The 25,033-nt window shown below is 42.5% G+C and overlaps 3 protein-coding genes across 3 annotated transcripts; 2 read left to right on the top strand and 1 right to left on the bottom strand.

Moving 5' to 3' along the window:
- Positions 1 to 987: 987 nt before the first annotated feature.
- BTF3L4 (basic transcription factor 3 like 4) lies at positions 988 to 11,380 on the bottom strand. Its single transcript, XM_050901188.1, has 6 exons — positions 11,324 to 11,380; positions 10,008 to 10,071; positions 8,980 to 9,093; positions 6,287 to 6,488; positions 4,425 to 4,484; positions 988 to 3,501 (listed from the first exon to the last, which is right to left on the bottom strand). Exons 2-6 carry the CDS (start codon positions 10,059 to 10,061, stop codon positions 3,455 to 3,457), a joined length of 477 nt encoding a protein of 158 aa, XP_050757145.1. The 5' UTR covers positions 10,062 to 10,071; positions 11,324 to 11,380; the 3' UTR covers positions 988 to 3,454.
- Positions 11,381 to 12,109: 729 nt separating this feature from the next.
- TXNDC12 (thioredoxin domain containing 12) lies at positions 12,110 to 24,562 on the top strand. Its single transcript, XM_050900873.1, has 7 exons — positions 12,110 to 12,275; positions 14,456 to 14,516; positions 20,238 to 20,290; positions 21,012 to 21,085; positions 21,644 to 21,713; positions 21,803 to 21,886; positions 22,326 to 24,562. Exons 1-7 carry the CDS (start codon positions 12,185 to 12,187, stop codon positions 22,403 to 22,405), a joined length of 513 nt encoding a protein of 170 aa, XP_050756830.1. The 5' UTR covers positions 12,110 to 12,184; the 3' UTR covers positions 22,406 to 24,562.
- Positions 16,316 to 17,289, top strand: KTI12 (KTI12 chromatin associated homolog). Its single transcript, XM_050900872.1, has one exon. The coding sequence runs from the start codon at positions 16,316 to 16,318 to the stop codon at positions 17,036 to 17,038; it is 723 nt and encodes a 240-aa protein (XP_050756829.1). The 3' UTR covers positions 17,039 to 17,289.
- Positions 24,563 to 25,033: the final 471 nt, after the last annotated feature.

The raw sequence follows: 25,033 nt of genomic DNA, 5'->3' as shown, positions 1-25,033 counted from the left end.
TAATTGAATCTGTAAGACCTCCAGTGCTCATTTTGTACACACCAAATTCAAAACATTATTTGTGAAGATCCTGGCAGAAGGGAGTTCATACCAACTCCTAGTTCCCATGGTCAGTTGACAAATACTAGTGAATTATCAACATATTTCAGTAACACTTCAGTAGCAGTTCTAAACTCATCATTCTTGTACACTCTTCAAATATTCCTACATAAGTTAAAAAGAAGAAAAAATAGGGTTCAGGTGAATTTTAAGGTCTGTATTGTATGTTAAAAGTTCTTTTTATATCAACTCCTTCCACTCTACCAACACTCTTAGCTGCTTAACAAAACTTAATTTTGTTACCACGCGCTGCACGAGAAATCCCTTACCAGCACTCAGTACCTAGTCTCCAGCATCATTGACTGTACTGTAATCTCTGCCATTCATCATACACAAGTTGTTTTTTTTTTTTATAGAGCAAATGCACCACAGCTGCAGGTTTTTACAGACTTGCTCTCCCACCTGAGAGAAGCCAGCCAGTCCCAGGTTTCCCATCCATAAACTAGGGAACTACACAAATCCACTAACAGTCAGGGCAGGAAGACTAGCATTTGCTGTCTTACACATTTGCCAAGTTCTCAATTCTTTAGTCTTCACTGATTCAGCTTTAATTGTTTCACATACAATCCAAGAGATGTTTCCACTTACTTTCTGCTCTGTCTTCCTATTTTCAAATCACTGCCAAGTTCTTTAATATGTCAATATCTTTACCAGTATCTTTAATATGGCAACAGTGTTTAAGTAGTGAGCAAGTAAGCTCCAGAGCTTCAGAAGTACAGTGGTTATCATGCTTCAAGCCAAGCAAAGAACATTTTAATGTTCACCTTCATGTGGGGAGTTTTTATTGTACCAATGCTCCCCAAAACTACCTACTTTTAGTAACTTTGCATTTCTATCAGCATGTACAAACACTGTTTGAGTTATACCACGAATAAATACAACGAAAAAGAGCTTTTCCCACAACAGCCTTGATGGGTTACTTTTAATTAAAATCAGTTTAATGATTGATAAGCTCTAGTATTTCCAGCAGCAAATCATAAGTGGTTGACTGTTTCCAGACACAGTGAAAAAAACTGAAGATAATATAACTACATAAGCTAGCATATTTAGTTAGTTTACTGGTTGTCAAACATAGGAAAAAGTGAGGGTTTAACACGTAAATTGTCATGACCAAGAGCAAAAATTAAATGAGTATTTTGTAGGAATCAGAAAGTTCAACTATATAAACTTAAGGAATCGTTGTTTCCAATGCTTACTCTTAATCTCTCACAAAATTACTTTTGACTACTTCCTACATCAGAAACCGATGAGCACAAATTTTCAGTATCTGATTAGTATTTAGGGGGAGGGGATGTCCCATACATAAACTCAGTACAGTTGCTACTTTGAAACGTTCTTCATTCATGCCCCTTAAGCAAATGGAAGAACACTGCAAATACGTTTCCTGGTATCCTTCACATGCTCTTTGAGCTTGCAGAGGCAGCAAGAGGCAATTCAGCGTGCCTGTGCACACATTAATGAAGACATCTCTTCCTTATAAACAGAACAAATGCATCTGCAGCTGACTTAAGATCAGCCGTACAACAAACCAAAGTTTAATTCAACACTGCAGGGAACAGGAGAGTGGGTACATGGGAGTGTGAAATCCTAAAGCTCTAACAGGATCCTCCCTAGTCCTGCATGTATCTTCCTCAGTCACTGTCAGCAAGGATGTAGTGCTGTTTGAAACAGCTGCTGCATCCACCTGTCGTTCCTCAGCTACTGCTGGTGGGAGGAGGAGACAACACACAAGAGGGAGCATTTCCTCTTTTGTACTGTTATTTTATTTTGTAGTAAGATCCATGTAGTATATAAAATATAACAGGAAAAACTGAACAAAGCCTATAAAATAAATGGAGGAGTTCAGGTGACGAACCACTACAGCTCTGCTTTTGTGGTTTTATGATGATGTCACCAGAACTCATGTACTGTTTACCTTGTACTTTTTACAGTTCTCTAGCATATGAACCTACATAAAAAGCTGATATGTTCCAATTAAGCCATAGTTAAGTGACAGATGTAGAGGAAAACACGGCTTTCTTAAGCCACAGCTGCCCTTGACACAGGTTACAATGATATCTAACTATACCATAATGTACATTACATCAAGAACCTCGAAAGAGCCTCTGAGAAAACAGGTTCACATTAAGCATTTTAAAGAAAGGTCATAAATACTGCACTGTACCAACAGTACCTCCCAATGTCCTCCTTATGCCTGAGGAGCATTTGTGGGTTTTAAGAAGCTACTACATAGATGACACCAAACCTAGAGGTAGGTTATAGGCAAAGGTAAGTTACAGGCAAAAAAAAAAAGATCCCTTTAGAGCTAGTCATTGCACAAACTGCCCAGCACGAGGCAAGGCAAAAATGTCAACAACTCTCTGCTCCCACCTTAAACATTGCTCACATGGTGCATTTAATTCCTAGTGCCATAAGAATGACGGTGGATCATCAGCTGCTAGTAAATGCAGTCATGCCAAGAGAACAGCTTGAAGTTCTTCAAGCAAAAATCTGTTACTGTGCAAAACTGGTGCACTGGACTGTTACCAACTAGACCTCCAAGTTTAGGAAGTGACCTGATGGTAGAGAACCAAGATGTTTGTTTTGCTTTTGACATGGGAAATACTCTACGTAATCAACAGAACATACTGCTAAGCCTACATGGAAGGAGTCAAACATCAGCTTGTCTCAAAAGGTTAGAGAGACAAGAAAAAAGAAAAAGTTGAGAAAAGTTAAAAAAAAAGCACAGTTTTCTGACACCAAGTTTTCTTTTTTAGAAAGTTACTGTACCAAACAAGCTGGTAAAACAGCTTGTCTTCGGCATCATCTGGAATCAACATAAGGTTGATAATAATTATCATGTGTACACTTCAACAGGGATGAGAAACACATCTGCAAGTACAATAGTTAACAGCAAATTAAACCCAAGTTTTAATGGTATAATGCCTTCAGGTCACAAAATGTGGACAAAATTTTAATCTTAACTACCTTCTGTGCACTATTTGGTGATAATCAAAAGTAACAATGCTGAAGATTCATTTTATTTCTACTTCCAAAGGAAAAGGGGAAAAGGTTAAATAAGTGTTCTCCAATTTGTTCTCCACTATATGTACACCCACACATACACACACGCACATGCACACACCCCGCAAACTGCACTGACATTTCTTTTTGACCAAAAGAGTAGATCCTGGGAGTAAGTGCAAAATGCAAAATCAACTGACAGAAAATGCTGAACAAACAGCATCATAAAAATACAAAATATTTATATTACTGAACTATTAACAGATGATGTTCTCTGTTTCTTTAAAACTTTGGAACCACATAGCTGATTTCTTAAATCTAGTCCATGCCAGCTTCCAGAACTATTAATGTTTTAGTTAGCTTCATTCTTTGATGCTTCGTCAAAGTTTTCTACGAGATCTGAAAGAGATGAAGATATTTAATACAGTAATGCCCAGTAACATTACTTTCATAAGTTTAATGAAAATGCATATATTACAGGAAAGGTTAAGTAGTTCTTAACTATACTTATGTGCATCTTTTTTTTATGGGCAGATTTCAAAGGGCTTTAGAAAATATGGTTTGTTTGAACATACACAAAGAACTAGAAATGCAGGAATACTCAGAAGAGTGGAAGTTCTAACATGAAGTGATTAAGATCTGATTTTCACAGGTGCTCTACTAGCTGCAGTTGAGTCTTCAGCCACCAGCATCCTTTAAAGAATGGCTGAAGTTAGGCACCCATTAACTGTTGTACTCCAGGAAACAGAAAATTTTAGAGAACTGAATTTTTATGCAAGGTCACAAAGAAATAAACCAGTGCCAGAGCATGAGGAATTGAACCTCTGAGTCCACCAGTTTGTTGTTTTAGCTAATACACCATACTGATGGATATAGAAGAATGTGGTGATTGATGGACAGTTACTGACAAACTAAGAACTTACAATATTTATTTACTGAGAAACTTTCAGACACTGACATAAGCTTTGTTTCTTCCACTACAGAAATAAAAATGCCCTGCCCCCCCCCCAATTTAAAGACAACCTGATGACTATGTCAATCATGTCATTTTGCAGCCCTAAACCCCTATTTGGACATTTAGATCACCTGTTCAACCTCCCTGAAAGTATTTTAATCTATTTTCACTTAAGAATTAAGCAATTCGCACAAGGTAAACCTTTTTCAAAAGCTAGAATCCAAAGCCATCAATGTTTTAACGCTGCCCAGTATATGAAGCCTCCCTTAGTAAGTGAGAAGTATAATCACATCAAGAGCTAAATATTTAAATTCATGAATTGAAATATTTATACATTAAATGGACATATAAGTGTGTATGTGCCTACCTGGGACATCATCATCTTCTTCATCAATATCTTCAGATTTTGGTGCTTTACTATCCAACACTATAAAAAGAAATTTGGTGCTGAGTTCTCATTATACAGAATTAGGGACAATCACAACAAAATAAAAAACATACACGTAAAGAAACAAAGCATCTCTCCAACCCCCGATAGTGACAAACACACAAATGACTGGGTATCAACAGGAAACAGCATGACCAAAAAGTCTACTTGTGAACATTCTTACACCAAAGTATTAGCACAGCCATTTTCAAATGCTTAGGGATATTAATGCAAAGCTAGCAAAAGATCAAATGATACAGAAAAAACCCAGCATGACTACATCTTCTAACTGAAGTCATGTGTTTCAATACAACAATAATGTGGTACCAATCAGGGACCAAGATATCATATGATTCAATTACCAAGGGGCCACAACTGTAAGAAAAAGTATTTCCCTATCAAGGGTCCTGCATCAAACCTCGTCTTCAGTACGTCATGGAAGTTGAAACACGCTACAAGTAATCTAGAGAAATGCAAGAACTTAAAAAATAAAAGAAAGCATTTCTTCTCATTGGTCTGACCTCCTGTACTATCTAAAGAAAGCATAGCAAGTATCTATTGGTACCGAGGTTGTATCAAAGAAATATGCTTACGACGATCCATCTTTCTAAATTTTGACAGGTATTTTACATATTAGTAAAGAATAAGGAAAAATAAACTCTTTACTTTCAATTAAACTCTGAACATGAAATATAGAAGAAATTAAAATTATTGATTTAGAAGGAATAAGTATTTGTTGAAAATGTTAAAACAGCTAATGTATTTTCCAGTTCCAACAGACAATTGCAACGTGTCCAATTACAGTCTTGGCCATAACAATCTAAACAGCATAAATATGAAAAACAAAGTTTTTTGAATGTCCAGCTTCACTGGGGCTTGATATTAAGAACTAGGTTTTGGCAACATACAACATGAAACATGAACTCTGATACGGCTATTTGTAATGAAAAATGTACCTGTTCTGCAGTCTAAGAAAGCTTTTACAAACTCATATCAGACTGATTACTTGCATTCTTTAAAGTACTCTCATGTTCTAATTTCATAACATACGCCATTATAAATTTCCATCTATTCTTAAATTACAAACTTGCTTATGGACAGTAGTTGAGACCCCTACAAAACATGCTGCAGTGCTTCCCCAAGAAGGGTATTATTCTAAAAGGGATTGTCCCCAGACTCCATTTCTTAACGGTAAAATTACAGTAATAGTTATACCACATATATATACACACACACACCATGCTCCCATGGTTTTAAAATTAGTAGAAAATAAAGAATCACATTAAAAACTTTCATTATTTTTTATTTTGAATCAAATCTTTGATTTCAAGTTCATTTTTAGGTCTTGGTTTAATTCCAAATGGAATTAGAGTAAAGGGTAAGGAACATGTTTCTTCCTCTATATCCACAATAGAAACATGTTTTGTATGAACAAAGAAAACAGAATTGATTCCCTGACAAAAAGAACCTGTTGAGTTTTTCCAAGCAAAAACATGAACTTGCTTTCCTAAGTATTTTGTCATACACAGTTGTACACCTAGAGTCACAGCATGCCTGACTTAGCAGATTTTTTTTTTTTTTTTAAATCAGGGCCTCCCTCTATAGAATCTTGAATCAACAAGGAAAAGAAAATAATATTCCCCTCCCCACCACTATATTTCCACAACAATGGCAAATAAATAAAAAGTGATCAAAAGCAGATGTACTTTTAAGTCACACACGCTGCTGTTAAATTTGGCTTAAAACTTTTAATACTTCGTATGTTCTTTAAATCGGCAATGAAAGATTCCAAAAAGACCTACCTTGTCTCGGGAATTGTTCAGCTAACTTCCTGAGACTTGTTAAGCTGTCAGCACCAAGCTGGCTTAAGATGCCTGGAAGCATTTCTGTGATCGGTTTAGCCTCTGCATGACCAGTAATTGCAAAAGTGTTAGCAGAGAGGGAAGCTTGAACCTTGGGGTTGTTGAAGTGAATAACTGTTCCATCATCTTTTATCATGTTCACCTGTTTAAATATATTAATAACATTTACCAAAATGTTGCAGCATCTTGTTGAACAAGCATGATAAATTATTAATTCAAATCGAGGTTTAAAATATTAAAATATAAAAGAATTACAAAACTAGTACTCCTCCTAGGGAATAATATAACCATGACAAAAGCATCTGGAATTAACACCACCTAAACTGGAAGTAAAATATGAGTTAATGATAAAATATGGGTTCATACATACTATATGAAAACACAGAATTTAAGAGCTATGCTTCCTTCAATATGCTTATCTAAATACTAAGTAATAAATATGCAAGGATTATATGTTATCATACAGTTCATGTATATTTTCAACAAAGGCAAAAAACATACATAGGTTATTAGACTGTCAGGCATAAATGAGTTAATATCAGGAACGTCTAGGAAAAAAAACCCCAAACCAAAACCTTCAGCTCTATGGTAACTCTTTACAAAGCTCTAACAGAAAAGCCTTGCCACATCAGTTTAAGACATCACCATTCACAGCTATCTGTGTCACCTATCAGGATAACGTTATTGTTTCTGCAGTAGAACTGGCAAAGAAACAAGACTCACAACGTGGCCTACTTGCTGAAGCTGCCCAAGGCAAGGATGCTTCCTGCACATAGACACACAGAACTGGAGGTTTATGTACCAGCTGCACTAGAACAGGCTTCTATGCCTTTGTAATAATTCCATGATGACTCTTTTAAGACTAAGTACATCATACAGTGACCCAGCTCTCTTCCTCTTCCCTGGTCTTCTGAATCGCCAATAATTAAGTTTTACAGCCAGTATAGCAGCCTGCTTTGCTCCTACTGTCAAAGTTTATACTGGCATATTTGTATGGGTTTATTTCATGTTTTTTAACTTAAAGGGAGACAGAATGGAAGGTTAAGAAGGTTTTTCTTCTGGGCATGGCTAAACCATGGTTAAGTGGAAAATAATTTTGTCTGAAAAAAGGAAGAGTTCTACCCATTGAACCAAACAGCAGTAATAAACTTATGTCACAAAACTCATAAGTATTGTTTTTAGTAGAAGTTACAGGGAGAAAACAGAAATTTGGGAACTGAAGAGATCTAAAATATAAAAACATGTAAGTTATCACTCTTCACACAGCAGAGTTCAAAATATGTTTTGAACAGGAAAACCAGGTGTGTTGCTTTCCTGCAAAACTAAAGGATGTCCTGTCCCTTACACATGGGGAAATGCTAAAGGCTTCAAGCACGGTCATCCTCTTACTTAAAAGCCTCTTTTACAAACCATACAGATGAGCTACTAATGTTTGACTCACTTGCTAGTCTCTCCAAACTCTTCTATCTACACGAAGTTTACCAAGGTCAACTTGTGTCCACCTGAATACAACAACATACTGCAATTATGTATCTAGCTATCAAGGCAGAAGCATATTGCATTATCTTCCTTCACATCAAGACATTTAAAATCCTTAATAACTGTGTCTGAATAAAGATCTTATGCATGGGGGGGGGGGGGGGGGGGGGGGGGGGAGGGGGGGAACAAACAGAACAAGAACTGTGTCTTTCTCTGGGTTCATATAGCTCAGCATATACATATCAAGCTTAAGTAAACAGAGAAATTAAATTGTTTCTGTAGCAGAGGTATGAAAACTTACAGGCAAACCAGGCTTCTACACTGAATCTGTATTTGCCTTTGGAAGAGAGGTATGCACTAAGGGACCTCTGGAGGCACCTTGCAATCCTGCTTAAATTAATTAATCATAGATTAAATATTATGCTTCTTTAACCAAGTACTACAGTAATATTGAGTTCATGATGAAGGAACACCTCCTCCTCCCACATATGTGTGTCACTCTCTACAGTGTTACAGAAAACGTCAGTGTTTCAGTTCATATTTTATACATGTTAAATAGACATATTCAAGGAATATCTGAAACCTTTATATTCCTACTTATGTTAACACGGAACTTGGTTCTGTAGAATCTTTGCTGTGTTGTAAGAAATGCCATCTCTTGTGACTACCACAAACAATTCTGGTAATTTTTACGCAGTAAAAGGGCTTAATTTTAATAATACAGACTTACAAGTTCTTACTCCAGATATTTTTATGCTTTATATTCTGCACCACACAACCCTTGCTTTAGATGTACCTGCACAGTACATGTGTGTTTAGTGCTCTTCTCTTTAAAAGCAGATTATCAAGTTCATGAAGTCAAGAATCAAGAGAAGTTCTGTTTTGCAATGAATGCAAGACACATATGTGACAAGCAGCTTACTAGCGTCTGTTATCACTATCTGGCCAGTAGAACCTTCTCCCTTGTTTCTCTAGGTATGTATGCATTAACGTGAATGAGACAACAATCAAATAGCTTTACCTATCAGTAACCAGACCTCTCAGTTTTTGAGGCGAAAACTGTTGTTTAAAGAAAAAAAAAGCCAACCAACCAATCACCAAAACAACACAGTGAATTTAATTTCAAACAGCAAACACTTATTTTATCACTATACCTCTTCAATGCCAGCAATGTTATTTACTGCCAGTTTTTTGAGGGAACTCTGAAGTTTTTTGTCATCAGCTGTAGCTGTTCTGTGCACCACCTTCTTCTTTCTGCGAGCTGTTCCCTGGGAAAAAAAAAAAAATCAAGACAACAGTCAGTTATTCTCAAAAATCTCCCAACACTTTAATTTTTGAAAGTCATATCGCACTCTGAGCGACCTATCTTTAAGCTATGAGAAAGCTCTATAGTCAAAAATGCTTCTCAACTTGCTTCCCTTCACCTACAGCCTTAACCATCAGTCTCAAGTCTAAGGTTTTTCTTAAGTGTAAAAGACCAAAAAAGACACTGAACAGCAGCAGTATTTCCCCTTCCCACAAGCTAAATTACAGAAATACTATTTAGCAATATATAAGAAAGTTTCCCTAAGAACTTTATTTTTTCCAAGGTGAAGGACAAATACAGTGACTTAAAAAGGTCACACTTTCGTAACCAAGTAATTAACATTTTTAAAGCGTTCCACAGACAGCAATTTTGGAATTCCTACTCTGCAAACTTTTGTACAACCCCGCCTATAGTTAGGAGATGAACACCTACACTGAACAAACTATATGCTTTTTTGTCATATTAGCTACCTGCTGGCTCAGAGAAAAGAAACAGCTCAGTGCAGAGTCAGATAAGCCCTGGAGCTGGCACAAAGGAAGGAAAACTCCAACAGGGAGAAGAGAAAGGCAGAACTGGAACAACCAACAGGTAAGCTTAGCTTGAGCTTTCACAGGTCACAAAAAGTCACTGAATTAAAAGAAAGCTTACACACTGGAAACTACTCATCCAACAGTTGTGAACTGAAAGAAAATTGCATTTCAGGCAGCAGCACTACAATTCAGATCACACAAAAACTGTATTTTTCAGGCCCTGAAGTATTTTTTTCTTTTCCCCCTCCCATGAACTAAAGCTTATATTTTGAAAAACACATTTCAGAGATGTTTCTCCTTCAACTCGTAAACGACAGAAAACAGTACATCCCTGATGGCTTCTTACCTTTCCTCCTATTCGGACCTGTGCTTGAAGCTTGGCCAGTTTTTCTTGGTTCATCGTGCTGCGTCTAAAGAATAAGAATGAGATACAAATACAAGTTAACCATCAAAATATTAAAAAAAAAAAATTCACAGTCCATTTTAAAAGTACTCTTAAAATTGCAGTGGGTTTTTAAACTTATAGAAAATTTGCCAAAACAGTGCATCAAACAAATACACATAATCACAATAAATTTAAAGCCACACCACCTAAATAATACAAAGTGGTCCAGCAGCAGTCTGTTTAGCTGAAGTGTCTGTACCATGATGAGGCAAATCAGCAGGATATTTCATTTTGCATCAGTCTGCGGTACTAACTGTGAATTTCCAAGTATGTTAGTTTACTGTTGGAACCATTTGACTGAACTACTGACTCGGAACACACCTAAATCAGCACGTACAGCACGAGCGCTTCTAGGAAAACGCCTTTAACAGAGCCCAGGGAGAGACTCATCGCTACACTACTTTGAATACTATTTCCAAATAATGAATCTCCAATGCTTTTAACTAACAAGCCAGCTCCGAACTCAGTGAAGTTCGCGTCTTGACAGATTTCCTATATGAACTTCTAGCAGCTATTCATCCAATTCAATGACTGCGAAGTTAGTCAAGTGGCATCTCCAATGGGTCAGGTGGGACCTTTAAAGGCTGGAAGACCTGAAAATCTGTAATGGGTCGAAAAACACTTCAAGTGTTCCAATATAAGGAAGGTATTTTGCTCCTCTACCCCAATAAGCCATCAGTGATCCTCTGAATGAAGGGGAAACCCCCTGTGCATTTGCATTGCGCCGGGGAAGCGACGAGGAGGGGGAGACGGGGCTCCCGCGGGCGAGCGGGGACCCAGCGCGGCCCCAGCACTGCCGGGAGGATCACCACACGGACAGAGACTCCGCCGGGGAGACGGGAGAAGGGACTCAGGCCGGCAGAGCGGCTCACTGGCCTCCCCCAAAGCACGGGGAGCTGGAGAGATCAAGGCCCCGTCCCTCGGGAGCCAGGGCAACCTCACCCGCCGGGGCACCGCGGCCCCAGCGGAGAGTCACGGGCCACCGACGCAGGCAGACCCCACCACACCGCGTCCCGGCGCAAGGCCTCGCTCCCCCGCCCTCTCCTCGCGGAACGGCCGGCACCCGCGGCCCCGCCACGGCCCAGCGCGGCGGAGGGAGACGGGACGAGGCCGAGCTACCGCGGCGCCCCGCCCGCCCCGCGCCGCGAGGCGGCAAGGGAAGGGCGGAGGGGGCCGTGCCGGCGGAGCGGTGCCGGCGGGCGCGGGGAAGGTCTCACCTGCGTCCGGCGGATCCTCCGCAGCCCAACACGCGGTGAGAACAAGATGGCGGCCAAGGAAGGAAAGAGAGGCGCACAGAGAAAGGAAGCTTCGCGCCACGTGACGGCGCCAGCCCGCCCGCGGATTGGCGGCGTCGCGGAGTCACATTTGCATAGCAGCGGGGGCGGGGGCGCGGGGAGGCGTGCGCGCGGCGCGCGTTGCCTCCTGGGAGTTGTAGTCTCCGGGGACGGGCACGGACCGACGCCCCAGGGCAGGGACCGACGCCGGGTAAGCCAAATACGGGAGGCGGCGGCTCCAAACGTGTCACCGCGCACTTGTCGGCGCGCTGTCCCCCTTGGCGAACCCTCCTTCACACACCAGTGCTTGCCGTCGGTTTTACCTTCCCAACCAGCTGGGCAACTCTTGACAGCAGCGGGACAAAAGGGTTTATTTGGGAGGAGAAAATAAATCCGGAACCCACACCTCGCTGCCTGCTCCCGCCGGAGTAACCCTTGATTTTGTTCAGGCGAGTAACCAGGGTTCTAGGGACCCGGTGTGACCGAGGTACTCCTGCCCCAGAGGCCCCGGCTACCTGCGCGGAGCCGAGCTGCTCTGACCGAGAGGGAAACGGCTGAACGCCCCCTCAGACGGCCGGGGAGAGAAATCCTCACAGCTGCCCACTCCCCCCCAGCCTCCCCCGGCACCTCCGAGCCGAGAGGTGAGGGCGGCGCACCGCCCACATCCGCCTCACATCACTTCCTGGGCTTTAAAAAACGGGGAAAAAAAAAGAGAAAAAAAAAAAAATCACCTAAGCTGGTCCGGTCCCATCGCGGAGATTTAGGGGCCGTACCCCGGGTGCCGCTGCTGCCCACGCCGACACCATGAAGGCTCAGCCTGCGGCAGCCTCTGTCTTCTGCCTGTGCCTGGTGCTGGCGGCCTCCGCAGCCTCCGCCGCGGAAGGGCTCGGAAAGGGTTAGGCAAACGTTTTCTTCGGGCTTTCCTCTCAACTTTTGCCGTTGCCCTGAATGGCTGCGCCGGGGCCGGGCCGGTTCCCACAGCCCGCGGCGGCGAGGGGGGCGCGGGGGCGGGGGGAGGCCGGGCCGGCCTGGCACTGCCGCCGCGGTTTAGAGGGAGACCGCTGCCTTTTGACTTTAAAAATGAGGGGGTCTGTAAGCGATCTTTGCCGTCGTGGTCCTGTTCCGGCTAAACACCGAGGAGTTTCCCTTTCGAGGGGCCCTGCTTTTGTGTGGCGAAGGCCGGGGCGGGGGGGGGGGGGGGGGGCGCAGCCCCTCAGTGCCCCCCCGCCCCGCCTGGTGCTGAGGTGCCCTGTCAGCCCTGCCCAGCCGCTGCCGGCCCCTTCTGCTGGCTCCTGGCAGGCGGTGAACGGCTCTTCCCTCCCGCCCTCGGCTTCCCTTTTCCTTCCTGACCGCTCCTCACCTCTCCTCTGGCTCGCCGGGGCCTCCGTGTGTAATTGCCATGTCTAATAGCCTGGTTCAGTCAGGGTGCGCCAGGGCCCTGAGCTTCACCCCAGGTGGTGGCTTTAGCCTGTCTTGGAGATAAATTTCCTCTTCAGGGCTGGTGGTAACGCAATTTGATCAATGACAGCAAAGCTTTGTGGTATGGATCCCAGTCATTCCCCTTTTGTTTTACCATTAATTCCTCAGATGACTTTCATTCAAAAGTAACACTCTGTAATGTGTTGTGTAATGCTTTTAAAAACGTACTGAAGCTCGCCACAAAGCGGGTTTTAGTTTAAAAAAAAAGAAAAGCTTTCGAAAAGCATTTCCTAGCTAGAACAATAGAAGGTTTTCCCTGTTTTAACATGTTGACCTTTGAATGAAATAGCTGACGTGTCAATATTCTGAGTAAACATGACTTCTGCGAATCCAGCTGTTTTTGCTCTGCTACGTTCAGCCGGTACAAACGTAGCCTTGTGTCTGAAGCTGCCTCTGCAGCTGATATGTGCGTGTGATTGGACATGGACAAGGCATCACCACCTGACTGCTAGCACAACTAAATATTTGATGTGTTGCATCATATATGTTCACAGTTGTTCATCTCAGGAGAGAAGATAAGGTAACAAAAATACTGTGCCAACTGCTCAAACCTCCCAGATGCTGAACTAGGGTGCCACGAGGTTTTGCTGACCCTGTTTTTTGGCTTTCTCCAGCTTCTTTGCCATAGATGTCTGCTGGAGACAAAGTCTGCTTTCCCCTGTGTCAGCACTGGACAGTCTGTGGCTCCTGACCCCTGTGTAGCTCCCGAAATCTGCCACCCTCAGCACCCTGGGTACTGGAGGTTGCTGACTAATCCAAACCCTCAGCGTTGGGAAGGGGCAAGCCGAGGCTGATGTTTGGTCACCCAGCACAGCCCTGCATTATTGGAGCCATGAGACCTCTGAGGCGGTCTTCCAGGGGTGTTCCCCTACGATCAGTTCCCGGATCTCCTTCGTCTCAGCTCTCCACGTGGCTTTTGGCCATGTGCTGTGCTGGCTACAGGGTCAAAAAACCTGGCAGTCCCTGCTTTGCAGTTGGTAAACATACGCTCGCTCACTCTTATCGCAACTGACATAACGAGACTTGTTATCTTGATATGGGATAAAATACTTCCTGCGTCGTTCAGTTACTGTAACATTCAGAAATCTGTGTAATGGCGTTCTTTCTTACTCTTTGATGATATTATCATCAGCAGTAATACTTAGCATAATAGTTTTAGAGCAATTAATGATCACATGTTGGCCTAGGAATTTTTAAGTTTCGCTTTAGTTCACGTTCAGTGGGATTTAGGAAGCCAAATGCTGACATGTTTAATTTGTAACTAATCAGTTAATAAATGTCCACATATTGAAAAAGAATGGGGAATAATCAGAAGGCCCTTCAATTTTAATCTCTGTTTGGGGGATTTCGGTGTCATTTGCATATATATAAATATTCATGAGTGTGGTATGTTTTTGTTAATTAATTTCAGTGGGATTCCTCATAAGACTATGTAGGTTGTAAGTATTTGCAGAAGTCTTTCCAGGACTGGGATTATAGTTGGCTTTAAAAAAAGAATATAAAATGAGTTGAAAATATTCTTAAGGGTTGGACTGTTTTCCTCTGTTAGTTGACATGTTAAATTATGCAGCATTTATAAACCCTTCTCTCTGGCAGGTTTTGGAGATCATATTCATTGGAGAACACTAGAAGATGGGAAGAAAGAGGCAGCAGCCAGGTATGTTAGCTACTTTTAAATACAGACAAGTGTCTTTAAAAACATTCAGAAAGGTTCTGTATCAATCCTAAATTTAACCACAGAAAATAGTAATTATTAACGAACATGAAGGTGGTTTAGGAGGCTGTTCAGATCTCTATAACTTACTAGAGAGAAAATACAGAGTTTTGTTAACTTTGCTGAGGCACCACCTAGGTTTAATCACTACAGTCTAATTAAATGATTGAAGTCCTAGCTTGTCTTTGAAATGAGACGAAAAGAATTGAGTATTTATCATAGTAAAGAAAGATATGGTTCTCAAACCCACAAACGCATGTTTAAGTAGTACTCGATCCCCTTGAACTCAGCAGTGCTAATAGCTTCTGTAAAATTCAGTGTGCCTGTATAGATGAGGCCTCAGTGGGAGATGAGAGAGTTATTGTTACCATCTGCAGAAGAAGTCCGAAAGTTTCAAACTGTAGTGAACTGATAAGTTGTTTAAGTAGAACCTCTTCTGGATTAAGCTTAAACTCTAAAAAGAACACTGTCTCCATGAAAAGGTAAAAAATGACATTTTGATGCTGTTTTTCCTCAGAATTTCTTCTGTTTCTTGTTAAAATGTGAGAAGGAAAATTGTATGCTTATAAATTCTACTTGTACTTTTAAATTTATAACCTAGATCTGACAATGCTGACATGAGCAGAACTTCATTATGCCTTCCAGGTTTGCTGTGTAATTGAATTCTGCTCTCAAACTGATCAATCTGGTGGGTTCTACACTCTAGCGTAGACACCAAATTAACCCAGATGGTACAGTTCAGAAGCCTTACGAGTTTTTATAACTGGATATTTTAGCATTTATTTGATATACCTGTGCAAAAAAATAGACGATTTCAGTATTTGCAGGAATAATTGTAGCATTACTTTGCAATGAAGCAGAGGAAGCTTTAAAATGAGACAGAGGAGGGAGGGATGGTGAGCTCTCTGGTTTAGGCAGGATAACCGTTTCTGCTCAGAAACACTCTGCAGCAAGGGACGGGTGTAATGCACGCTCTCTCCTTTCGTCGCCGGAAACACAGACCTGCTCGCTGATTTCAGTTCAGCAGCATTTGGGTGTTACTGAATGGAAGGATGGGGAGAAACCAACAACAACAAAGAAAAGATAAACCTAAAAAGCAGATTTTTGTCCTAAGTCTGACCTTAGGTCAGGAGATGAAAAATTGTACGAAATTATCTGTTATGCGTCAAATGAGAAGCATCACAGCCAGTGGCCTAGGAAGTTTCAAGACTTCAAGTCTGTAAATAGTACAATCTGGATGTGTCGGAGATGCTGGAGACGTCTTGTTTTGAAGTTCCCTGTGGGCTAGGGTGGGATCCAGCCCTCATACAATTACTGGGTGTCTGGTTCTCAAGGGTAACCGCAGTACAATCACGCTTTTAAGCAGGACGCCCCGCAGGACGGTGTCCCGGCGCCGGACGCGTGCTGTACCGAGGTGATTCCCCGCAGGCCCCGGGCGCCAGCCGCCCGTGGGGCCGTCCGAGGCGCTCGCCGTCGGGGTGTGTGGGGGCGGCTGTGCTGAACCCCGACGCTGCGCGCTGCCCCGAGCCCGGGAAGGAGCGGAGGGCGCGGGGCTGCGAGGCGCTCCGTGGGGGTTTCCACGCGAGTCCGCGGCTGACCGGCGGCACGGCGGGCCCTCAGGCCACGGCGGCTCCGGCGCAGGCCGCGGGCGACCGGGGGGGTGGGGTGTGAGTGACCCGAGCGGAAGCAGTCGCCGTCGCCGTCCGGGTCAGAATGGCGGCGGGGCGGGCGGCGGCAGGAGGATGCCGCTGGTGGTGCTGTGCGGGCGGCCGGGCAGCGGCAAGAGCCGGCGGGCCGCGGAGCTGCGGGCGGCGCTGGGCGGGCCGGAGCGGCAGGCGCACGTCGTGGCCGAGGCGGAGGGCGGCCGGGCGGCGCTGCGGGCCGAGGTGGAGCGGCGGCTGAGCCGGCGGGACGTGGTGATCGTGGACGCGGGCAACGAGCTGCGGAGCATCCGCTACGAGCTGTACTGCGCGGCGCGGCAGGCGGGCACGGCGCGCTGCCTCCTGCACTGCGAGGGCGGCCCGGAGCGCCCCGACGAGCCGCCCTTCGAGGCCCCCGACCCGCGCAATCGCTGGGACCGGCCGCTCTTCACGGTGCACGGGGAGGAGCCGCTGCCGCTGGCCGCCATCCGCGCCGCCCTCTTCGAGAGCGCCCCGCCGCCGCCGCACCGCGCCACCCGCACCCAGCCCCTGCAGTCCAGCAGCTTCCTCCACCACCTCGACCGCGTCACCCAGGAGGTGCTGGCCGCCGTCATGGCCGCCCAGAGGAGCGGGGCGCAGCCCGGGGAGGTGGTCCGCATCCCCGGCGTCGCCGAAGGGCTGGTGCTGAACCGGCCCGTGAGCATGGCCGAGCTGAGCCGTCTGCGGAGGCAGTTCATCAGCTACACCAAGATGCAGCCCAGTGACGAAAACTTGCCCCAGTTGGCCAGCATGTTCCTGCAGTACCTGAGCCGCAGCATCCAGTGAACCCTGTCAGCTGTACCACACACAGCAGTGGCCGTGGTCCGGTCCCAAAGTACTTGCAACAGTAAGAACATGTCTTCTAGCCACAGACCCCGTTGAACTTGGGTCCCACCTATCGCATATCAGATCATGTGGCAACAGCAGCTCTGGGAAGATGGATGCTATGTCCCTGCAGCAGCTGAGTAAGCCATATTGCTAAGAGGATCTGTAGGAATGCTGTTCCCCCACCCCCGCGTTCTCCCCACTTGCATCTTTGAAAAGGAGAGCTCCTGTTGCTGCTAGTGAAGTCTCCTATGGAGACATAAATCCCAGTAATCAAATAGTGTCTGAACATGAAAGCCCAAAAGGTGGTGACCGTAGGAAAAACTTCTCCCTCCTGCATTGGCATGTGTATGTCTTGAATAAGAAGATTGTTTTTTCCAAGGCTGTCTCCAGATAATGTCAAACTGCAGAAGAGACTTCAGGTCCAGAGCTGGAACAGGCTATATTTTCAGGATGTGACTGTTTCAAAAAATCCTACAGAACCCAAGAGATAGATTTGCAAACTCTGCACTACGGAAGGGTGCTGGCTTACCAAACTCAAACCTCTCTGTTTCAGGTTTAACAATAAAATGTGTGCCTTAATTGGAGTAAAGTCTTAATTTACCTGCAGGACTGTTTTATTGAAATAACTTGCTATGTCTTTTCTCTGCAAGGTCATCATTAAACGCCTTTAAAAACACTAAATTGTTTAAGAATGAGTGCTCTCATAGGAAGAATGAGCTAAAATGACAGTGTCTGTTCTGGGTGAAACTCTCCCATAAGTCTGTACGAGCTGTGACACGTAACTTAGTTTTGCACTTAGTTTCAACTAATTTCAGTCTTTGCTATACCACATATATAGCTTATATAAACTTTTCACTTTCTGGTGGATGCTTCATCCCTCACTTTAATAAATTGTGGCTTTTGGTTTTAATTGTATGTGTAGTGCTACCTGGGAGGAAATGGTAAAGTGGGGCAGGAAGGGTTACTTCAATTACATTGGCTGTTTATTTGACATACAGGCTGCTAGGTGGACTTATGCATTGCAGAACTGAGAAATGACTAAAAAAATGTTTTGATGTAAATAAGTTTATTTTCCCAGTCAAAGTAAAGAGAATAAAGCTGAGAAAATACATTCAGTATTTCTAAAACTTCTGTGAGTTCTCACTGGCTAAGCGTTGGTATTTCAGGACTGCGAGCACTTCCATTTAAAATCTGCTTTGTTTTAACTCTAATTGATTTAACTCTCTGATTTAACTCTCTCAACTTTAAAAAAAAAAAGCATGTTGCAGTACTGATTACCAGATGATTGAAGTCTTCTGACATGAAGCACTGATCCTTGATGATAAGAACAATGTGTATTTTCCAGACTTAAATCAGCCTCTCCTCAAGAAAGAGGCAAAATCATGTTGGACTGTATGGAAACAATGAAAAAAAAGTGTTTTTTCATCATCACGGAGAGGACGCTGATGCAATACAAGCTTTACTAGGGAAATGTGTATTCTTGCTCCTTACTGCAAACAGAATCCTATACAAAGATGATAACATATTGGTTAGTTATAAATGGCAGAATTCTGTTTGAACTGCTGTAAATGTTAATGGCTTCATCTCCACCCTTTCCTGGTTCTGAAGGCCATAACTGAATGCTGCTAAGTAGAGATTTCCTTTCATATCTATCTACAGCTAAAGAAAAACTCATACATCAGTTCTGCTAGTAATTAATTTAGTTGCTGTTACGGGCAAACATAATTTCTGTGTGTGAAAATTGTATTTTATTTTTAACCCCTAATATGGTAACAGAGTTTACAGTAGCAGAAAGCTTACAGTTTGCTTTGCTTGGCATATCCTGAAAGAAGTATCCATGTAGTATGTTCTCTCTAGATTCCTTCCTTTCCTTCACCTAGTTTTAGGCTGTTCTTACTGTTCTGGAAGCTATATCATTATTACCAGCTTCCCTTGGATATTATTCCATAGCTTAAGGGGTTTATTGGTAGGAGAAAAGGGATGAGATTCCCAATGCCTTCTTCTTAGTCTTTCTTAGTTTATTGCCCTTGCCAGCGTTCACCAGTTCAACTGTTGGATGGTAGAAACAGTGAAAGTGTTAGTAAGGGCTTCCGCATGCAGAAAGCGTGGAGGTAAGTGTTGTACTACCTGGATGTGCTCAATAGCAACAAAAGTCACCTGTAGTTGGATGACTTTTCTTGTTAGAAAGGTAAAATTGAGGCAAAATAGTCAGGAGCAGTGAAGTGGTGGATTAATTGGATCGCCAGTACTAACAACAGGAAATATGTGAAATTCGTAGTGTCTTTAAGGCCTCTCTGTCTAATTGCATAATGCAGCCTGAATATGTTATAAAGGAACTTAGAGAAATTGAACTTGGTAAGCTTGACTTCATCAGAAGATGAAATGCTAAAGGGATTTCTGAAGAACAGGGTTAAATAAAACCTATCTCAGAGAGACGGAAACTTAACCCCTGTGTAGTATAGGTAGTAAAGGTCAAGTGAATTATTTGGGAAGAGAGGGAGAATAGTAAAGAATGTTTGGTCCTTTTGCAATGCACTTTATGTAGGCTGCAGTTCCATGTAGCCCGCCCCCCCTTCTCGGTTCTGGCACTTGTCACATTTGTCACAGATTTGTTTCAGCATACCAACATGTAGGAAGCTAGCCTGGCAGCCAGAGAGTTTGCTAGGTTACTGGGTGTGATTGTTGCTCAATGGAGGGCCTCAGTCACAGGAGGTGACTGAAACATATAGACCGTAATTAGGAGAGGGATGGATGTATGACTGTTATCCACTGGATTGCCTTAAGCAGCCATGAAAATCCATCCTGAGGTCTCTCAAGCAGCTGGTGTCACTAACCACTTCCAGTAAAAAAAATGCATGACCAGTTGTATATCTGAGCAAATCTAAACTAATAAGTGCAAATCTTCCGAAGAGAAAGTCTCCTCCTCTACACGAGCAGTTATTGGCTGGCAGTTCTAATCAATTATTATTATACATGTTTTAAGATTGGGAAAACTTTTTGCAAGGCAACCTTAGAATACAGCAGAATCTCTTTACATCTCTCTTATTTTCTGTTACATTTAGCCTTTGTAGAAGTCTTGACTGTTCAAATGTATATGTAATAGAATTTGGTTTAGAGGCTCAACTGTAAGCTTTCTTTGACAATTTTCTTTTTTTAGTGGTTTGCCTCTTATGGTTATCATCCACAAGTCTTGGTGTGGAGCTTGCAAAGGTAAGTGTATTTAATACTAGAGCTTGCTGAAATTTCTCATGAAGTTTTGTATACAAATCATGTAATCATGAGAAACATGAACTTTGCATTCAAAATATAGCTAATGGTGTTTGTATTTCATTTAGAGCCGTATAATATCGCATCGCTTGACCTGTTAGCACTGCCAAAAGCCAGCCACGCCTAAATGCCAGCAAACTAACAGCTGTAATACTGTACTTCTGTAGTGGCTGCAATTTCTCCTGCACTTGGCTATAAAAAATGGAACAGAACGAATGATCTTTAAGAATTAAGTGTAAATTGCCTTACTTTCAGCTGATGGTTCTTCGAAGGTGAGGCTTTGTCTCTTTCAGTATCACAAACAAGCTGGGCATAATGGCTAAGCTTAAAGGATGAGCTAGTTGCATGAGAATAGTGGTTTACAGCAAGCTTTTTGCTTCTGTTCCATTGGTTCAAATGGGACCGTGTATGTCTGTTGGCCAGGCTTCATCAGATGGCTGCTCAGCAAGGATTGCTTCAGTTACCTGCTGTTCTGAGCCTGGCTTGAACGGTTTGATACATGTATTTCATTTACTCACTGCTTATTGAAAAGTACCAGCTCTCCAGAGGGAGGAATGAAGTTGAGATTTTGATGCTGACCTGAAAACCTGAAATCTTTTCCACTGTCTTTACGCATCTCTTTTTTTTTTTTTTTTCCCCCCCCCACCCCCTCCCCCTTAATTAGCTTTAAAGCCAAAGTTTGCTGAATCCAAGGAGATCTCTGAACTTGCCCATAATTTTGTTATGGTCAACCTTGAGGTAAGCTGCCCTCTGATCTGTATCCATGTTACTGCCTAGTAATTAAGCATTTGGAATCCTACTTAACTGGTTGCATCCTGTTTTGTGTACATCCTAAATCGTGCACTCCTGAATAGGTATTCAGGATTGATTGATAGAGCTGATTGTTTTAAAAAGAATTTTCCTCAGTCTGCTTATTTTAATTGTGTTTATAAACCTGGCTCTCTGCCATTGTCTCTTTAACAATTTGTACCTTGTGTTATTCTGTTGCCGCAATAAAGGAATTTATATTCATTTTCTCATGACATATCAAACATTCCTACACCAAAGTGGAGCATTTAATGCAAATTGACAGAACAGAAAAAAATATGATTGTTTTCACAAATATACTTGTTTAGGTAAAAATAACTTTCTTTCCTTTGAGAGTGGAAGATAGTGCAGTTACCTAGTGTCTGTTCAAGATGTAAATTGCTAAGGGTAAATGGAATCTGAAGGCAATAGCTTGTTTCTTTAAAATGAGTGCTGTGTTTTGTTAGATACCTTGCTGTATGTTCCCTTTCTTCTGTCTTGCTTTGGTAGGATGATGAAGAGCCGAAGGATGAAGCCTTTAGTCCTGATGGAGGTTACATTCCCAGAATCCTTTTCATGGGTAGGGCATCCACAGCTGTTGTATCCACTCACAGGACTGTGTTCTTATTGTTACCACCTAAATTTCCTGTTTGATTTCTTGTTTCATAGACCCCAGTGGAAAAGTCCACCCAGAAATCATAAATGAGAAAGGAAACCCCAGCTACAAGTATTTCTATACCAATGCCGATCAAGGTACGTGCAAAGTAGTTTGAAGTGCATTTTTAGTGAGATGAAACTCTGGGTGTGTCCTGAGTGAAGGACACACCTTCACTTTTGAGTGGAGAAAAATGATACTTTACAGCATAACTGGGAGCTGTTAGATATAATGTGAGCGAGCGGTTCCCTTATGCCTTGAGGAACCATGTTCAGAATCATGATTCACCTTAATACCTGCTATAATGTCTATAGGACCTAAACTGTCTCTGCAGTTGTGGCGTGGAAAATCATGCAATTCACATGATCCAGCTACAAATAGTTGAGAAAAGGGCACAGGACTGTTTGTTTTTTCCACAGATTAATTTGTAGATGTACATTCTGTAATGGTGTTATTTTAAAACACTTTCATTACCAGGACACCTTGATGTTTTCATCTTGAGACTAATAGTTGCTGTCTCTCTGTCTAATCTTTCAGTTGTCCAAGGGATGAAGGAGGCCCAGGAGAAGCTAACAGGTGATGCTTTCAAACAAAAACACCTGGGAGATGAACTATAGTGAATACACTGAATGATGCTTTTCCATCACTTCAAAACTCTTAAAAGGAAATGATTAAACAGACCAAGAATGTAGATGCACTGGAGGGACATAATTCTCCTGTCAACAATGTTAGGTTAAACCCTCTTTGGAGTTCACACACATGCATCAATTACAGTGTTATCTCCTCCTCTGCCTGGCAGTTTGTGCTGTAATGGTTATTTGCAACTAGGTAATGTGCAAACACATCAATTTTTGTGTTTGAGCAACCACTAATAATTGGTGTTAAAAGGGAGATGTGTAGGGCAAAACATTAATTTGAGAACAAACAGTGTGATTGGAATAACTAGAAGTAGCCAACATTTTGACACTTAATCAGGGTTGGATCCCTCTTTTCTCACTGGTGTTATGTGATCCCATTGTTTTTACTGGGGATCCTGTGAATGGGGCATGTTCCTGGGCCAGGTGTTTAGATTCTAGACATCCCAAACCATGAATTCTGCCACTAAGCCAAGTAGAATAAATTTCATGAATGTCCAAGTAGCATGTGAAATTACTAGCTCTGCAAAAGTATTTTTGTGTAAAACTGTGTGTGATTCATCTTTATTTGCCTTTGGGTAGAAATTTAACTTTTTCCTTGTGCACTCACCTTTTGATTGTTTTATCCAGTGAGGGTGGGTTATGTTGAAGCTTTACGGGGATTCCCCTTTTATTCTTTGAATGTTTTTTGGCGAATGCCTTGCCATCACATTGTACTGTATTTTTGTATCAGGGTGAAAAATTAAACCTTTTTAAACATAAGCATGCAGACAGTGTTTTGTGGTAAAGGGCGTAGCTTTCCATTCGTAAGGATGGGGGAATATATTTTTGTTTATGTTGCAGTGGTTATTAATGTTGAATGTCACAGCTGAAGAAGGTTTCTCCTTTTTATAATTAAAAGACAACAGTTGTTTCTCCATGTCATTACAATTCAGCCATTCTTATACTACCTATACTGTTGAGGGCAGGGTAATACCTAGTGTTTATCTATTGGAACTGAAAAGAAAAATAGAGGGGAAAAAAAGTCACTTCTCTTGACCTGCTGGTAACGCTTTTCCTAATGCAGCCCAGGATGCTGTTGGCCGCCTTTGCCACAAGGGCGCATTGCTGGCTCATGGTCAACTTGTTCTCCACCTGGACTCCCAGGTCCTCCTCTGCAAAGCTGCTTTCCAGACCGTCAGCCCCCAGCCTGTACTGGTGCACAGGTTATACCTCCCCAGGGGAAGGACTTTGCATTTCCCTTTCTTGAACTTCCTGACAACTCTCTCTGCCCATTTCTCCAGCCTGTTGAGGTCCTCCTGAATGGCAGCACAACCATCTGGTTATCAGCTGCTCTCACCAGTTTTGTATCATCTGCCAGTTTGCTGAGAGTGGACTCTGTCCGTTCATCCAGGTTGTTAATGAAGATGTTAAAGTATCAACCCCAAGGGTGCTCCACTAGTGACGAGCCCCTTTCAGCCCAGCGGTTCTGCCAGTCTTCGGTCCACCTCACTGCCCATTTATTTAGGTTGTACTTCATCACTTTGTCTGTGAGGATGCTATGGGAGACAGTGTTGAAAGCCTTAGTAAAGCCAAAATAAACAACACTTACTGCTCTCCCCTCATCCACCAAACTAGTCATCTAAAGGAAAAAATCCTGTCCAAAAGGCACTTGCCATAACTTCCCACAACAAACACAGAGAGATAATTTTCTACAGATAATCTTTGAAGAGCTATCTGAGGACATTAGTTGGGGAAAATTGTTGTATACAATAAACCCAACTTGTCTACTGAGTCCATTTTTACTGTTCAGTAGCGTTATAAATTTTACGTTCCAGACCAGTCTGCCTTTAAGGGATTTTAGACACCAAAACTCAATTGGGCACTGAAAGACAAGGACTCAGTGGAAATAATGAGATTATTGCACGTTACAATTACCCTGCTCAGCTACTAAAAGTTATTCTACAGGTTTTATCCTCTGCTTCTCTTGCAAATTGTCTAATAAATTAACGATGAAGTTGAACTTGGCAACTATTCTCAAGTTGTATCAGCCTTCAAATAAATAATTCTATGTAAGTCCTGAAAAAGGATTTGTGTTTTGCAAAATTGTCTTTTTTTTTTTCCAGCTGTATCAGTTGACCTAATAAAAAATAGATCCTGTCTGATGCTCCTTATTTCATTTGTAGGCTTAGATTGACATGACTGTAAAAAATCATTGCTACAGCTTTTTTACTTGCCACCAGGGGGAGGACTCTGCTTGTTCATCTGGGATATGATTCGACAAATAATAATTAAAAAAACAATCTCTGATGCAAAATAGCAGGGTGCACCTCTGCGATTTTCCAGGCACGCTTTTGCAGTGCCTCTGCCCTTGTCTTATCTCTGTAGCAAGATGGAGCTTGGCACTTGCTAGCCTGCTTGGTGTTTAGCTGGGGTCTCAGTAGAATATGACGTATGTGCTGCCACAGCTTGATTGCTAGGGCCGGTTAGTTAACAAGTGTAAAAGCTGTTTCACGTCTCTGGATTGCAGGGTAGATTTACTTTTGATCTGTTACTTAAATATTTTTCACTTTCTACCTGTTAGTTTTATACCTGGATATTTTAGTTGCTAACTCCTAATGCAGATTCTTT

The sequence above is a fragment of the Gymnogyps californianus genome, chromosome 8 (genome assembly GCF_018139145.2).
Source record: "Gymnogyps californianus isolate 813 chromosome 8, ASM1813914v2, whole genome shotgun sequence".
NCBI classification, from domain to species: Eukaryota; Metazoa; Chordata; class Aves; order Accipitriformes; family Cathartidae; genus Gymnogyps; species Gymnogyps californianus.
Note: the sequence above shows the minus strand (reverse complement) of the source record. Positions and strands in the feature narration are given on the sequence as shown.